The sequence below is a fragment of the Pelodiscus sinensis genome, chromosome 5 (genome assembly GCF_052426305.1).
Source record: "Pelodiscus sinensis isolate ZL-2025 chromosome 5, ASM5242630v1, whole genome shotgun sequence".
In the NCBI taxonomy this organism is placed as follows: Eukaryota; Metazoa; Chordata; order Testudines; family Trionychidae; genus Pelodiscus; species Pelodiscus sinensis.
Window position 1 is genome coordinate 123,898,445 of NC_143056.1, and position 16,051 is coordinate 123,914,495.

Genomic DNA, 16,051 nt, shown 5'->3' on the forward strand with positions numbered 1-16,051 from the left:
AGGAAAATTCCTTCCCGACCCCAAATATGGCGATCAGCTAAACCCTGAGCATGTGGGCAAGACTCACCAGCCAGACACCCAGAAAGTTCTCTATAGTAACTCCTATCATCCCTCCATTGACCTATTATCCACTGATAATGAATGGTCAATTAGTTACCAAGATCATGTTATCTCATCAAACCATCCCCTTCATAAGCCCATCTAGTTTAATCTTGAAACCAGATCGATCTTTTGCCCTCACTACTTCCCTTGGAAGGCCGTTCCAGAACTTCACTCCTCTAATGGTTAGAAACCTTCGTCTAATCTCAAGTCTAAACTTCCTACTAGCCAACTTATATCCATTTGTTCTTGTGTCCACATTGGTATTAAGCTTAAATAATTCCTTTCCCTCTCTGGTATTTATCCCTCTAATATATTTAAAGAGTGCAATCATGTCCCCCCTCAGCCTTCTTTTGGTTAAGGTAAACAAGCCAAGCTCCTTGAGTCTCTTTTCATAAGACAGGTTTTCCATTCCTCGGATCATCCTAGTGGCCCTTCTTTGTACCTGTTCCAGTTTGACTTCGTCCTTCTTAAACATGGGAGACCAGAACTGCACACAGTATTCCAAATGGGGTCTCACCAATGCCTTGTATAATGGCACTAATACCTCCTTATCCCTACTGGAAATACCTCGCCTAATACATCCCAAGACCGTATTAGCCTTTTTCACGGCCATATCACAATGGCAGCTCATAGTCATCCTATAATCAACCAGGACTCCGAGGTCCTTCTCCTCCTCCGTTACTTCCAACTGATGTGTCCCCAGCTTATAACTAAAATTCTTGTTATTAATCCCTAAATGCATAACTTTACACTTCTCACTATTAAATTTCATCCTATTGCTATCACTCCAATTTACAAGATCATTCAGATCTTCCTGTATGATATCCTGATCCTTTTCTGAATTGGCAATAGCTCCCAACTTGATGTCATCCGCAAATTTTATCAGGACACTTCCACTTTTGGTGCCAAGGTCAGCGATAAAAAGATTACATAAAATTGGCCCCAAAACTGATCCCTGAGGAACTCCGCTAGTAACCTTCCTCCAACCTGACAGTCCACCTTTCAATATTACCCACTGTAGTCTCCCCTTTTACCAGTTGCTTATCCACCTCTCAACTTTCATATTAATCCCTATCTTTTCCAATTTAACCAATAATTCCCCATGTGGTACTGTATCAAATGCCTTACTAAAGTCAAGGTAGATTAGATCCACTGCATTTCCTTTATCTAAAAAATCTGTTACTTTCTCAAAAAAGATTAGGTTGGTTTGGCATGATCTACCTTTTGTAAAACCATGTTGTAATTGGTCCCAATTGCCATTAGCCTCAATGTCTCTAACTACTTTCTCCTTCAAAATTTTTTCCAAGATCTTGCATACTACAGATGTCAAACTAACAGGCCTATATAGTTACCCGGGTCGCTTTTTTCCCCTTTCTTAAAAATAGGAACTATATTAGCAATTCTCCAGTCAAATGGTACAACCCCTGAGTTTAGAGATTTATTAAAAAATTTTGCTAATGGACTTGCAAGTTCATGTGCCAGTTCCTTTAATATTCTTGGATGAAGATTATCTGGGCCCCCCAATTTACTCCTATTAAGCTGTTCAAGTTTGGCTTCTACCTCGGATATAATGATATCTACCTCCACATCCTTAGTCCCATTTGTTATGTTACCATTATCCCTAAGCTTTTCATTAGCCTCATTAAAGACTGAAGCAAAGTCTTTGTTTAGATATTGGGCCATTCCTAGATTATCCTTAACCTCCACTCCATCCTTAGTAATTAGCGGTCCTACTTCTTTTTTTGTTTTTTTCCTATTTACATGACTATAAAACCTTTTACTATTGGTTTTAATTCCCTTTCCAAGGTCCAACTCTACCTGACTTTTAGCTTCTCTCACTTTGTCCCTACATGCTCTAACCTCAATAAGGTAGCTTTCTTTACTGATCCCTCCCATTTTCCACTCCTTATATGCTTTTTGCTTTTTCTTAATCACCTTAATCACCTCTCTGAGATGCTTGCTCATCCAGCTTGGTCTAACACACCTGCCTATAAATTTTTTACCTTTTCTTGGGATACAGGCTTCCGACAGCTTCTGCAACTTTAACTTAAAATAATTCCAGGCCTCTTCCACCTCAAGATCCATAACTCTGTAGTGGTGTGGGAAGGGTTGGGGGGATCCACAATACTCCAATTGAGGCCTAATCAGCACAGAGTAGAGCGGAAGAATGACTTCTTGTGTGTTGCTCACAAGACTCCTGTTAATGCATCCCAGAATCATGTTTGGTTTTTTTTTTGAAATAGCGTTACATTGTTGACTCATGTTTAACTTGTGGTTCACTATGACCCCTAGGTCCCTTTCTGCAGTACTCCTTCCTAGACAGTCACTTCCCATTCTGTAGGTGTGAAACTGATTGTTCCTTTCTAAGTGGAGTACTTTGCATTTTGTCCTTATTAAACTTCATCCTATTTACCTCAGACCATTTCTCCAGATCATTTTGAATTATGACCGTATCCTCCAAAGGAATTGCAACCCTTCCCAGCTTGGTATCATCTGCAAACTTAATAAATGTACTCTCTATGCCATCATATAAATCGTTGATGAAGATATTGAACAGAACCCATCCCAAAACAGCCTCCTGGGGAACCCCACTTGTTATGCTCTTCCAGCAGGATTGTGAACCATTAATAACTACTCTGAGAATGGTTATCCAACCAGTTATGCACCCACCTTATAGTAGACCCATCTAAATTGTATTTGCCTAGTTTATTGATAAGAAGATCATGAAAGAACATTACTTCTCAGAGTGATGACATGGTACTTCTCAGGAGGTGAATTAACTATGCTGGTAAGAAAAGCTCTCCTGTTGATATAGGTAGAACCTACACTGTGCAGAGGCAGAGAAAACTATTTAAAAAAGCATTCAAACATCAAGACTTAATCATTCACTTAAAGTCAAGCACCTGCTTAAATGCCTTCCTGGATCAGGGAAGAAAGATTAGGAAGGCTACACAAGAGTGTGGCAGAACTATAAACTGAACCCAGGTTTTCTGAGTTCAGTACATTCAGGTCAGTTCTTTAGTCCTAAGACCAGCCTTCTCTAATTTAAAACACTGTGTAGTGCAGAGATAGCCTGGATTCTAATTAGTGCCATTCCTAATCCCTCAAATCATTCAAAAGAACTGTGGCAGAACTCTGGCTGTGCCTGTGTGTCCTGCGTTTCTGGTGTATAGTGTTCAGCCTCAGAGGCTCACTGTGACCCTCCACACAGTCTCTTCTTTTTGTTTAGAGGCAACTGTCACAGCCTATTGAGCCATACTTATCACAGGCTAGCCCATAGCATAGGATGAAAAACCCTTTATAGTCTTGATCTCCCTACCCAGGGACAGACTCTGTAGTGGCATGGGTAGGGTTGGGGGGAATCTAGGCACACCCACTACTCCAGGTTTCGACGCAGGGACCCCAAGACAGTGACAACAGATGGGGTTTGTTCTATTCTCAGTCTGGCAACTACCTCCCTGGGCCATTTCCCCAAACGATCCCTCTGAGTACCTTTCCTCTAGTTCCTGAGCAGCCTAGCCTGTTCCTCCACAGCACTCTGCCTTACTTACGGATCTCACCTCTCACTCTCAAATCTGTGGCTCCTTCCCTCCTCCTCGCACAACCATGAACTAAAAGAAGAGGAGCCCTTTGAAACCAGTCTCAACTGGTTCTTGATTGGCCCCCGTGTTCTGATTATCCTGACTCCTTTGGCTCTAGTAGGCTCCTAATTGGCTCCAGGTGTTCCAACTGGCCTGATTGTTCAGACTGATTCTGGAAAGTTCCTGTTGGTTCTAAGCCAGCCCCTGCCAGTTTACCCAGGGAACAGAGACCTACTTAATCTAGGAATAACATACTTCCCTTTGAATACTCTCCTTTAGCCTTCTGGCCTGACCCTGTCACAACATAATTTATTTTTCTGAAAAACGGCAGCAAATAGGCCTGCTGTAACTTAAGGAAATGAAACTGAATATTGCATAGTGTAGAAACTCCATTAAGATAAAACAATGAAGAGTCCTGTGGCACCTTAAAAGACTTACAGATTTATTTTGGCATAGGCTTTCATACGCAAAGACCCACTTCAGCGGTAACTGACAAAGTGGGTCTTTGCTCATGAAAGTTTATGCCCAAATAAATCTGTTAGTCTTTTAAGGTGCCACAGGACTCCTTGTTGTTTTTGCAGATACAGACTAACACAATTACCCTTCTGATATCTATGAGGATAACATCTATATAAGGGAGATAGACAGAAAAAATTAAATAAAACACACTGCAAGTTTTAAAATTAAATTATGTGTAGGATCATGAATAAATGATTCATGTAAATTATTATTCTATGAACATTTAAATTGTAAATTATAATGCCCTTTTAAAATGTAATTTAAAGTTCAAAGAATTGGTTGGCAAGGGTCCCCTTCCCACCCCCAATTTATACTTGTGAGGAGTGGACTCGACACAATGTATCTCATAGGATACTTATGTGGTTTTTGTGAAAAGGAGGTTTCAGCATTCAACACGACATTCAACATTAAATAGAAAAATGCATTAAGAAGTCTGCTTAACTTGCTGACTAAGAAAAGTCTGCGGACAGGAAGACAAACATTATAGTAACAGCAATTGTCAGACCAGACCAAAAGTTCAACTAGTTTGGTACTTTTTCTCTGGCAGTTGCCAAAATTATAAGTTTCAGAAGAAAGTGTAAAATCCCAATAATGTTGGTGCTTAATAATAAATTAACAACAACAATAATGATGCTGATGCTAATGCAATACCATACCATGGCAGGGATGCCTTCATGTCCTCAGTTGATGGCTAGTTTATAGAATTGAGTATCTTAATTACTTTAGTTTTCATTTTGCTAGTATAACTGCTGATTATATTTTAAAACAGTAAATGTTTGCACATTTTAAATATCTGTATGATTTCATAAGGCTAGTTTCTCCTCTGATTAGCTAATTAAAATGCTTTATGTCTAAATAGAATAATGTTGTTGAAATTCTGTTCTCAGATTGACTAGTGCAAATTCATTGGAGTCAGCGGGGTTACATTGGTGTATATCAGAAGAGAATTAGGTCAATATAGAGTACCTGTTTACAGATTAATAAAGGATTGATCGAACTCTGCAGTATAATACTGAATTGAAATACCTTTTTAGTGCAGTGTAACTGTATGCGCTGCAAAAAAACGAAAAACATGAGACAGTCTTATTGAAGAATTTTTGCTTGAGGGTTTGTCTACGTGGCATAGCAAGGCCCTCTAGAGGTGTGTGAATTTTAAAAGAACACCAACATGCTGTGAACTAACGAGAACTCTGTAGTGCACACTAAATACTCTCTTATGAATGTTACTGTAGTTCTATTGAAACAGTAACTATGTTAATGTGCATTAGGGAACATGTTGTGTACTTCAGCACTAGTTAGTGTGCAGCATGTGCTGTGCTTTAGAATTCACAGCCCTCTCGCCTGCATTACAAAGCTGTGCAGACAAGTCTTCTGATAGATTAAGCTATTAAGATCTTAATTTCAACCACTGCTTCTAGCAATTGCTCAAAATACAGAATGTTGTAGCATGTAAATTACCAATAAGCAGTATAATTGTCATAAATAAGTACAGAAGCATACATTGCATTTATTTGGTTTTTTTGTACATATGGTTCACAACAAAGTTTTATTAAATAAAAATGACAGCTGAAATGCCTGGAAAGAAGATTTAGGTTTCCATCCAGCAAAGCACTTAGCATGGTTAATTTTATTCACGTGAATAAACTTTGTTGAAGGTGATGGTATTACCCAGGTGATTAAATTTAAGCATGTACTTAATTGATTTGCTGGATCAGGGACACAGTGGAAGAATACAAAGAACAAATGAAATAAAAACACTGCTCTGTCATGTCTAACTCCAGTACAGAGCAGTGTAGAAATGTTTTTAGAACATTAGTATTTGTGATAATATACACAACTTGGAAATGAATTGATCAAATAATTATTGTGTGAATAAAGATAGACCTTCAAAATACAGAGATCAGTTATCTGCAGGTAAACTGAATATTGATATGTACAATATATATGGACAAAAACCAAATATTCACATAACTCTCACAAAATGGATAATGAATTTTTAATACTTTTAAAATAGTGTAGCTCTATTTATTGTAATTGAAAGAGCAAGTGTGGGGATAGGGTCTAGAGAAAATTTTGGAGCTCTGTTTCTCAGCTGAGCCTCTATCCATTTCTCCAGGTATTTTGGAGCACTTGTAGTGGACTGCACATATAAGTAGCAATTAATCACATCTAATGACCAGATGTGTGAGAGCAAAATTGCAGCTGCAAAAATGAAGGCCATATCTAAAAATTTTGGTTTAAATATTTATTTAATTTCCCCCCCAAATCAGAAAAGTGGAGAAAATGCTAGAAGATGTATATTGCAAGTTATAATATTATTACAAGTTACAAGATAGCTCTCTACTCTTCTGATTTTACTAATAATACTAAAAGGCTTAACTCTTAGGGGCTTAATCCAAAAATCATTGACTTCAATGCCTCCCTTAGGTTAACGCCTCTCAAAGTCATGTAAATTATTTGGATTTCAATGACACCTTTGTTTGGGTAAAGACTTTAAAATTTGACCTAAACTAACAATGTTATTTTATGGTAAACTCTTTAACATAAGTAAAATATTCTCGGTGACTCTTAAATATTTAGGTCCTGATTCTGGTCTTACTTGAACCATGTAATTCAGAATCAACTGAGTTTAAGTAAACTGAAGTTAAGCCAATGTGATTAAAATCAGGCCACTGAGTAATATTATTGATACAGTGATGCGCAACATTCATTAATATTGGAACGCATTCATTTTACATTACTCAACTTTCAGCCCTTTTGACTTAAATTCTGAATGTAGAATCTGTGATAAACATCTCCCGAACTCTTCCAAGATCATTTGTTCTGCTAGACAGACAGAATAAGCTTCTTTTTCTGCCTCTTCAGCTTGTGCCAGGAGACAAGCACATGTTGCTTCAACCACTTCCCAGGATATACATGTAGTGGGTTGCCTGCCAGAGGAAAAAAAACAATACAAAATTGAACTTTTAAAATCTGCCAGTCTTAGGAAATAGGCTATGACAGATTATGGACTTTGCTGGATCAACATGGGTGTTTGCCATAATGAAGTACACTGGGGGTGGGGGCTGGTGTCTGGGAGGGAGGGCAAGTGCAGAAGAGGAGGCTACTCACCTCCTGTAACTGACGTTCTTTGAGATGAACGTCCCTGGGGGTGCTCCACATCAGGTGTAGAGCATCCCAGTGCCTCTGGACAGAGTTTCTTCAGCAGTGCCTCAGCAGGGGCTGTGCATGCACAGAGCGCAAAGTGCGCGGGCTCTCTCACTAGCTATACACAGGTGCAGCCCCCCGCCTCCCTTCAGTTCCTTCTCTATCTAGAACCCGGTGGAGGAGCGTGATTGACATATTTGATTGTTTGTTTTTAATTTTTTTTTAAGGTTTCCAAAGTAGAGGGGAGGAAGGGAGGGTAGAGGAGCACCCCCAGGGATGCTCATCTCAAAGAACTTCAGTTACATGAGTTGAGTAACCTCCTCTTCTCCTTCGAGAGGCATCCCTGGGGGTGCTCCACATCAGGTGACTACAAGCAGTCTATCTTATGGAGGTAGGGACTTCGGATTGGGTAAGTATGCTGTCAACAGGACAGCTTTCGCTAATTTAGTGTGGCGTAAGTGTGATCCATGGACCATGTTACTGCTGCACAAATGTCCTCCAATGGAACTTTTCTGAGGTATGCAACAGAGGTTGCAACTGCCCTCGTAGAGTATGCTCGGATTGAAGCAGGTGGAGGTAAATCATTAAGGAGTAACAGGTATTAACGCACTTCAATATCCAATGGGATAATCTTTGAGATGATATTTTCTCCACCATATTATGGTTTGTGATGGAAACAAACAGGTGTGGAGAGGACCTGAATGATTTTGTTCTGTCAATATAGAAAGAGAGAGCTCTTTTGATGTCGAAAGTGTGCATCTGTGCTTCAAAGGCGTTGGAATGGGGCTTTGGGAAAAACACAGGTACGTGTATTGTTTTATTCATATGAAAGACTGTGCAGACCTTAGGTAAAAATCTGGGGTGTGGCCACATGGACACTCTGTCCTTATGAAAAATAGTGAATGGTGAACCGGACATGAGAGCAGCCAGTTCACTTACTCTGTGTGCTGAGGTGATAGCCACTAGGAACACTGTTGTAAGCGTTAAGTGGAGTAAGAAGCATGTGGCCATAGGTTCAAAGGGCGGTTTTGTTAATGTTGTCAGAACCAGGTGGAGGTCCCATGGTTCTTGTGGGGGTGACACATCAGGGTACAGAGCTTGTAGACCCTTCAAAAACCGTTTAGTCGTGGGTGTTCAAATAAAGTGGTGTCATCCAGTGGTACATGGAATGTTGTTATAGCTTCTAGTTGCACTCTGATTGAGGCTAAGGAGAGATGAGACTGCTTCAGGTATAGTAAGTATTCCAAAATTACCGGGAGTGGGGCTGTTTGCAGCAATATATTGCACTCACTGGCCCAGTGTGTAAAACGGGTACATTTACTGATATATGTTTTCCTTGTTGCAGGAGCTCTTCTGTGCAGGAGAACTTCCCGGACTTGTTGGGAGCACTGGAGCTCTATGCCAGTGACCACTGAGGTGCCACGCTTTTAGATGGAGCATCGTGAGTTGAGGGTGAGATGTCCTGATTTGCGGGTGACAGAGGATGTGAGGTACTTGCTGTAATGTGATTGGATGGCTCTGTGTCATCCTAAGTAATAGGGAAAACCAAGGTTGTTTCAGCCAGCACGGAGCTATGAAGATGATCTTTGCTTTGTCCCTCCATATCTTTATGATGACTTTGTTTAGAAGGGGAAAGGGAGGAAATGCGTATAGCAGGGGTGCATTCCATGTCAGAGTCAGAGCGTCTCCTAGGGAATGTCTGCCCATGACCACTCTGGAGCAATACATCGTGAATTTTCTGTAGGATCTGGTGGCAAACAGATCTATACAAGGGCGGCCCCATTGGCTGAATATTTCTCGTAAGATTGTATGGTCCATCTCCCATTCGTTTTCCTGGGGGAGGGCTCTGCTTAGGGCGTCTGCTGTTGTACTGAGAGCCCCAGGAATATGGCATGCGGATAACTGGATATACCGTGCTATTGCCCAGTTCTAAAGGGCTATGACTTCTCTGCACAGGGGCTGTGACTGTGCTCCACCTTGTCGGTTTACATAAAACATGCACGCCATGTTGTCTGTGAAGATATGGACATGTATCTCTTTCACTTGAGGGAGCAGTTTTTGACCCGCTAGGCAGACGGCCCTGAGTTCTAAGATATTTATATGCAAAGCACGCTCACTAGAAGACCACAGTCCTTGAACTGTTTCTCCATTCTATGTGAACGCACCAGCCTGTGAGTGAGGCATCTGTGGTGATGACCACTGTGGGCTCTGTGGACTGGAGGGATATTCCTATAGTTAGGTTGGACACCTCTGTCCACCATTTTAATGATGCCTTGACTGATGGAGGCATAGCTAGTCTCTTTGTCAGTAAATGAATGTTTGGTTTGTACTAAGTTAGGAGCCAGCTTTGGAGACACTTCATAAATAGTCTTGCATTGGGTACCACCGGGTAGCAGGAAGCCATATGGCCTACAAGTAGGAGGCAGTTGAGTGCGGTGACTGTAGGCATGTCCTGGGGGATAATGCCAGGTGCCTGATCTGAGTAGTTCTGTCGGGAGGGAGAGAGGCTTTGGCTGTGACAGAGTTGAGGTGTGCTTCAATAAATTGGATGGTCTGTGAGGGTGTAAGCATCAATTTGGGGTGGTTCACCAGAAGCCCTAGAGAGTGAAAACAGTCTAGCACCATGTGAGTATGCTGGAGGCACTCTTGTCTGGAGCTTGCTTTTACTAGGCAGTCGTCCAGGTAGGGAAATATAATAATCCCTTGACTGTGTATTGAAAATGGTTTGAACCTAAAGTAAAATGAAGAAAACGCCTATGAGATTGTCTGATAGAAACATGAAAATAGGCATCCTGTAAGTTGAGAGAAGAAAACCAATCACCCGGCTCCAGACCTGGGATGATTGTATTTAGGGTAACCATCTTAAACCTGTGATTCTTTATGAAGCTATTTAGGTATCTGAGGTCTAGGATAGGTCTCCACCCACCAGTCTTATTTTTTTATTAGAAAATAGTGGGAATAGAAACCTGTTCTGTGGCTCCTATGTGTAACAGGTGATCTATCTCTTCTTGTAAGATGATCTCGTGAGATGGGTCCTTAAAGAAGAATGGGGTTGGAGGGTGGGAGGGAGGAGGGAAAGAAAGGGGATGGTGTACCCCCAGGGAGATAATTGGATACTTCAAACTATCTGAGGTAATTAATTCCCATTGGTGAATGAAGAGGAGTAAACAAACTGAAAGAGATTGGAGGGTTTCTGATTTTCTGGAGATGGAGTTCTGGTTTTTGATCTCTTGACTGTATTTTCAAATTTGCTTATTTGCTGTATATTCAAATTTGCCCCTAGAGGTTGGGGGTGTTAGTCTGAGACCGCTGTCTCTGCTGCCTGTTTCAAACCCGCTGTTGGTAAGGGGGTTGTTCTTATCTGTGGTACTGGAAAGGGGGCTGTTGGTACCTTGGCCTGTGGTACAGTTGATATCTATATTGTCTTGCTCTCATTGTAGGGGCCTGAGTACCCAAGGATTGAAGAATGGCGCTGGAGTCCTTTATGGATTGAAGAAGCTCATTGGTCTTTGAGGAGGCAGCATTGCTTTTCCCATTTCTGCTAGTGATGATGTGTGAGCCAAAGAAACTGTGGCTGACCTGGGGGAGTATTGGCTGGCATTATCACTCCTCGTGTCTCTGTGAGGAGATTCAGTAGAGCGTGAGAGAGGTTTCTCTATGTGTTTAGTCTTGCGTAATTTCTTTCTGTGATGATGTGGAGGATGGTTCCACATTTACCACTGTGGGGGGTATGCCACCAGTGGGGCCATCCACAGATAGGGAGCCCATGGGGCCATTTGCGCTCTGAGAAGGTCTGGTTGCATGGAACTGTGTCCCCAGTGCTGCTTGTGATTGAGGGGACAACTGTGGTGAGAACACTTCAAATTTGTCCCCCTCTTCGTGTGAGAGGGGGGATTGCGGATCTGAGTCGTCAGAGAGTAGCAACTGAATATCCCTATATTGAGTGAAGATAGATGAGTGAAGAGTTGAGTCAGTGCGCAAGTCTTTACTCTCCCTGTAAGTGACCAGGGAGTTTGTGACGTGGAAGGCTGTGCTAACTGAGAGGAGCCCGTATTTACCTCAGAGGTGTGAAGGAGAGCTGTTGCTTCTAATTGTTGAGAGGAGGGAGCAGCGTTCAAAGAATGCTCTATCCCTTGTCTGGGTGCCATCGTGAGAGGCTGAGGTACCGGTGTAGCTGTCATTGGGGTCAGCGTTACTGGGTTTGCTGAGGCTGGCACGGAATGGCACTTTGCCTCTGCAAGTGCAGCGTTTGAAGCACTTTCAAGCTTACTACGCTGTTTGCCCGAAGTACCTGGGCGGTCAAATGTGCTCAGACGGTTCTTGTCTGAGTGGTCTGACTTTTTTCCCCTCAGACTGTCTCTTGTTGGGTTGCTGAGGTAATGAACGTGCCCTTCTTTTAGAGGGCTTAGAGTTATGCTTGTTAGGCATTGAGCCCTGCCCAGAGCCTGGGTCAGAGGCATGTCTTTTGCAATTGTCAATGTGAAGCATTTTCAGTTTAAGCTCCTTCTCTCTGTGAGACCTGGGTCTCATTTTGTCACAGTGGGGGCAATCTCTGCGTGAATGAGAGCTCCCCAAACATTTCAGGCAGGAGTCATGCCCATCAGAGGCAGACATCGCGCCGTTGCAGAGCGTGCAGCATTTGAAGCCAGGAGAGCTCATACCGGCTTGTAGGTTGTAGCGGTGGTTCAAACCCTGTGCTGCTTTTTTTTGTTAACTACTACTAATCTAATCTAGCTAACAGAAACAGTGAAACACTTAACAAGAACTACTAACTGTGACTAAAACTAACTACTTTAATGAACTAGATATGCTGAGAAGAGAAGAGCACTGCCAGGTTCCGTCAGCAGCCGGGGACGGTAGAAAGGAACTGAAGGGAGGCAGGGGCCGCTCCTCCACTTAGCTAGTGAGGGAGCCCACGCGCCGCGCATGCGCAATCCCCGCTGAGGCACTGCTGAAGAAACTCCATCTAGACCTGATGTGGAGTACCTCCAGGGACACCTCTCGAAGGAGAAGCATGCTAGGAGTAGGGGGTACAGCACCTGGGAGGTCTGGAAAAAAGGAGAGAGGGAAAGCGTGTGAGGGAGTTGAGAGTCCGGGATCTCGTACTTAAATGATCTGCTGGATCAGGGACACAGTGGAAGAATGAAGGCTCCATGCCCCATGCTGCTTCCAGCCACCACTATGGGAGCGATGGGGTAAAGCCTCCAGATCAGCGCTTTGCTGTTCTACTGTACCCCTCGCTGGTGGGGAGGATGGGGGAACGTGCAGAAGCACTTTCTCGTCCCCCTGCCAGGGTCCAAACAGCAGGTGTTCCTGGATCAGGGACACCTGGTTTACATAGGTTCAAGTGTAGTTGAATGGTAAATACTCAGTATGTGAAAGACAAATTACACTCTACTAAATTTACAGAAACTGAAAATACACAGTGCTGAGTCACAATAGTTGCACTGTTACTACATAGCGTATTCTGATGAGACATCTTACTCCTCTACTTGTAACAGCTCTAGAAACCAACAAACGGCTTCTGAATGCAACTGGTTAACCGCATGTACAATAGTGTTCACACTAAGGGACAAGTGCATTCAAAAGTTGCACATGAGGTACAACTTGGGAAAGATGATGTAATGAGTTTACTTCCCTTTTTGTAAGAAACAGTCAGATTCCTACCTTTTCAGTCAAGGAAATATGGTTTACCATTTAAGATCCTAGTCAGGCATCATGGTATGTTGCAGGAAGCAACATACATTAGCTGGAAACATATTCTGTTCATTTTTAAGGAAAAGGCAGTGAGTGCCCCCTCCTGGCACACAGAATAATCAACAAGATGACTCTTGAAACCACATATGGTTGGCATAATTCTACTCTTCCTGCAGCATGACTTAAGCAAGTAATGGACAGATTTAATACCAACTAATTAACCAACCTCAGTAACACATGCACAGGCCCACAAAAATTATTTAGATTAATCAAAATAAGTCTCCAGTCAGTTTTTAAAACAGAATTCATAGCATGATTTTTTTTTAAATTGTATATGAAGATTAAAGAAGCAATAGCTGATGCAGTGAAAAATTCATCTTGCATACAAGCTTCTGGACCTGATGCGAAGTCCATTGAAATCTATGGAGAGACTCTTACTGGTTTCAGTGGGCTTTGGAGCCTTATTAATATTATGTTTATCAGGACTTAAGAACCACAAAAGAATGGTCTGGGCACTGTACAAACATAAGAGTACAGATTGAACCTCTCATCAGTTTGGCAGATGATACCAAACTGGGTGGGGTTGCAACTTCTTTGGAGGATAGGGACATAATTCAAAATGACCTTAGCAAGTTAGAGAAATGGTCAGAGGTAAACAGGATGAGGTTTAATAAAGAGAAATGCAAAGTGCTCCACTTAGGAAGGAACAATCAGTTTCATACATACAAGATGGGAAGCGACTGTCTAGGAAGGAGCATGGCGGAAAGGGATCTAGGGGTCATAGTGGACCACAAGTTGAATATGAGTCAACAGTGTGATGCTGTTGCAAAAAAAGCAAATATGATTCTAGGTTGTTGTGGCGGGGTAGCCCCGCCCCTCCCGGAAGCCGTCGGGACGCCACGTTCGCGGGGAAGAGGCTCGCCCCCCTGCGCGGCTTGCAGAGCCGTCTGTCTTCCCCGAGCAGGGGGGCCGGCGCGCCAGCCGGGTGACGAGCCGGGGCTGGCAAGCGACGCCGTCAAAGGGCTGGGGAAGGAGGCAGGGAAAGTGACGTCACGGGGAGGCTGGCCCGAGGGGGGGCTGGGGGATGACGAAGGGACTGACGTCATCTGCCTGCGACCGGCGGGCAATTCAAAAGGCTGCAACAACCCAGCAAGAGGGGAGCGCGCTGAGGAGACGGACCTCCCCTGGGAACGAGCGCACGGACTCAGGTATTGGCGACCCTGGGCAGGACCGGAGCAGGATTATGGGGGTGGGACGTGCTGACGTGGGGGAAGAAGTGGCCCAGGGCGGGGACGTGGACCCCGAGAGCGGGGGAGTTTAGGGTTCCCGACCCCCTCTGCTAGGTGGGGAACCTTTCCCTTACCTTAGGGCCCTGGGTCGGGGTCCGGAGTGAGGGCGGGCCCGGACCCCCTTCCCCCGACCGCTGAGCTGCACAGAGCAAAACCGGGCACATTGAGTCGCTAACAACTGTGGAAACTGAGGGGGGGCGGACGTAAGCCCCTCCACACGAGGTGGGAACCCCTACAGTTGTATCAACAGGTGTGTTGTAAGCAAAACTCGTGAAGTCATTCTGCTGCTCTACTCTGCACTAGTTAAGCCTCAGCTGGAGTACTGTGTCCAGTTCTGGGCGCCACATTTCAAGAAAGATGTGGAGATATTGGAAAGGGTACAGAGAAGAGCGACAAGAATGATTAAAGGTTTAGAGAACATGACCTATGAAGCCAGGTTTCATGAACTGGGCTTGTTTAGTTTGGAAAAAAGAAGATTACGGGGGGGACATGATAGCGGTTTTCAAATATCTAAAAGGGTTTCACAAGAAGGAAGGAGAAAATTTGTTCCTCTTGGTTACTGAGGACAGGACAAGGAGTAATGGGCTTAAAGTGCAGCAGGGGAGGTTTAGATTGGACATTAGGAAAAAATTCCTAACTGTCAGGGTGGTCAAATATTGGAATAAATTGCCAAGGGAAGTGGTGGAATCTCCCTCTCTGGAGATATTTAAGAACAGGTTAGATAGACATCTGTCAGGGATGGTGTAGACGGAGCTTGGTCCTGCCTTGAGGGCGGGGGGCTGGACTCGATGACCTCTCGAGGTCCCTTCCAGTCCTATTATTCTATGATTCTATTCCAGCACTCTCTGGTCCAGCAACATCCGTGGTCCAGCATGATTTTAGTTATCCAGTTGTCCACTTATCATGGGTATGACCCATAAAGTTTGTTTATAGCTACCAGTCCTGGCTCTCAGTGTTCTGTGCTGTTATTTATCTCTAATTTAGGCCTGAATGTCTTCTAAGAGCCCAATAAGTAGTGGAAGTGTTGGTAATGCTGCTAGACAATATTGACCTCCTGTGGTTTGGCAAATTCTCTGGTTCAGAATAGGTCAGGTTCCAAGGGTGCCAGTCTAGAGAGGTTCAACCTATAGTAGACAGACCATATCCCCACATATCTTACAATTTACATGGAGAAAACAGAAAATAGGTAGAGGGGATAGGGTTATAACAGCTGCAAACATTGTGTAAGTGCCGTGATTTTTTAAAAATCCATTGGCTCTGATTTTGTTGAGGATTAGATAAATGGAAAGACAAATGAGGGGAGAAGGGACATTGAAAATGAGTGGGAAAGGTGAGGAGAGATGAAAGAGGGCAGAATCCACACTTATTTGTTACATAAACCATTAGTCAATATTAGTTACTATTTTTTAGGTAAGGGACACTTCAGAAAAAAATCTAAAATATAGTGGATAGATGGGACTGATTTTTAGTTCCAAATATTTATTTACCTGTCTCTTCTAGATTTTGATAACATTTCAAATGTAGATGTTGAAATAGGGAAGTTTCCTTCATTATTTCTAATCTCTGTGTAGTCTGGCATGTTCATTAGTGTTTTTCTATCTGGGCTTTCTTCATAATTTTTGCAACCAATGCATTTACAAATAGAGGAACACATAATTTTACCCTGGCAAAAACAAAATACTTTGATTTTACACAAACACCAGAGTAATAAATTAC

At 43.0% G+C, this 16,051-nt stretch overlaps 1 protein-coding gene across 1 annotated transcript in view; it reads right to left on the bottom strand.

Annotated features, from left to right (window-relative positions):
• Window positions 1–5,689: 5,689 nt before the first annotated feature.
• TESMIN (testis expressed metallothionein like protein) overlaps window positions 5,690–16,051 on the bottom strand; it is a 62,030-nt gene continuing 51,668 nt past the window's right edge. The window contains exons 12-13 of the mRNA XM_025188935.2: window positions 15,823–15,998; window positions 5,690–7,132 (exon numbers count right to left, since the gene is read on the bottom strand). Of these exons, the coding sequence (XP_025044720.2) occupies window positions 6,940–7,132; window positions 15,823–15,998 (369 nt within the window). The 3' untranslated portion in view covers window positions 5,690–6,939. The remainder of the gene's footprint in view (window positions 7,133–15,822; window positions 15,999–16,051) is intronic.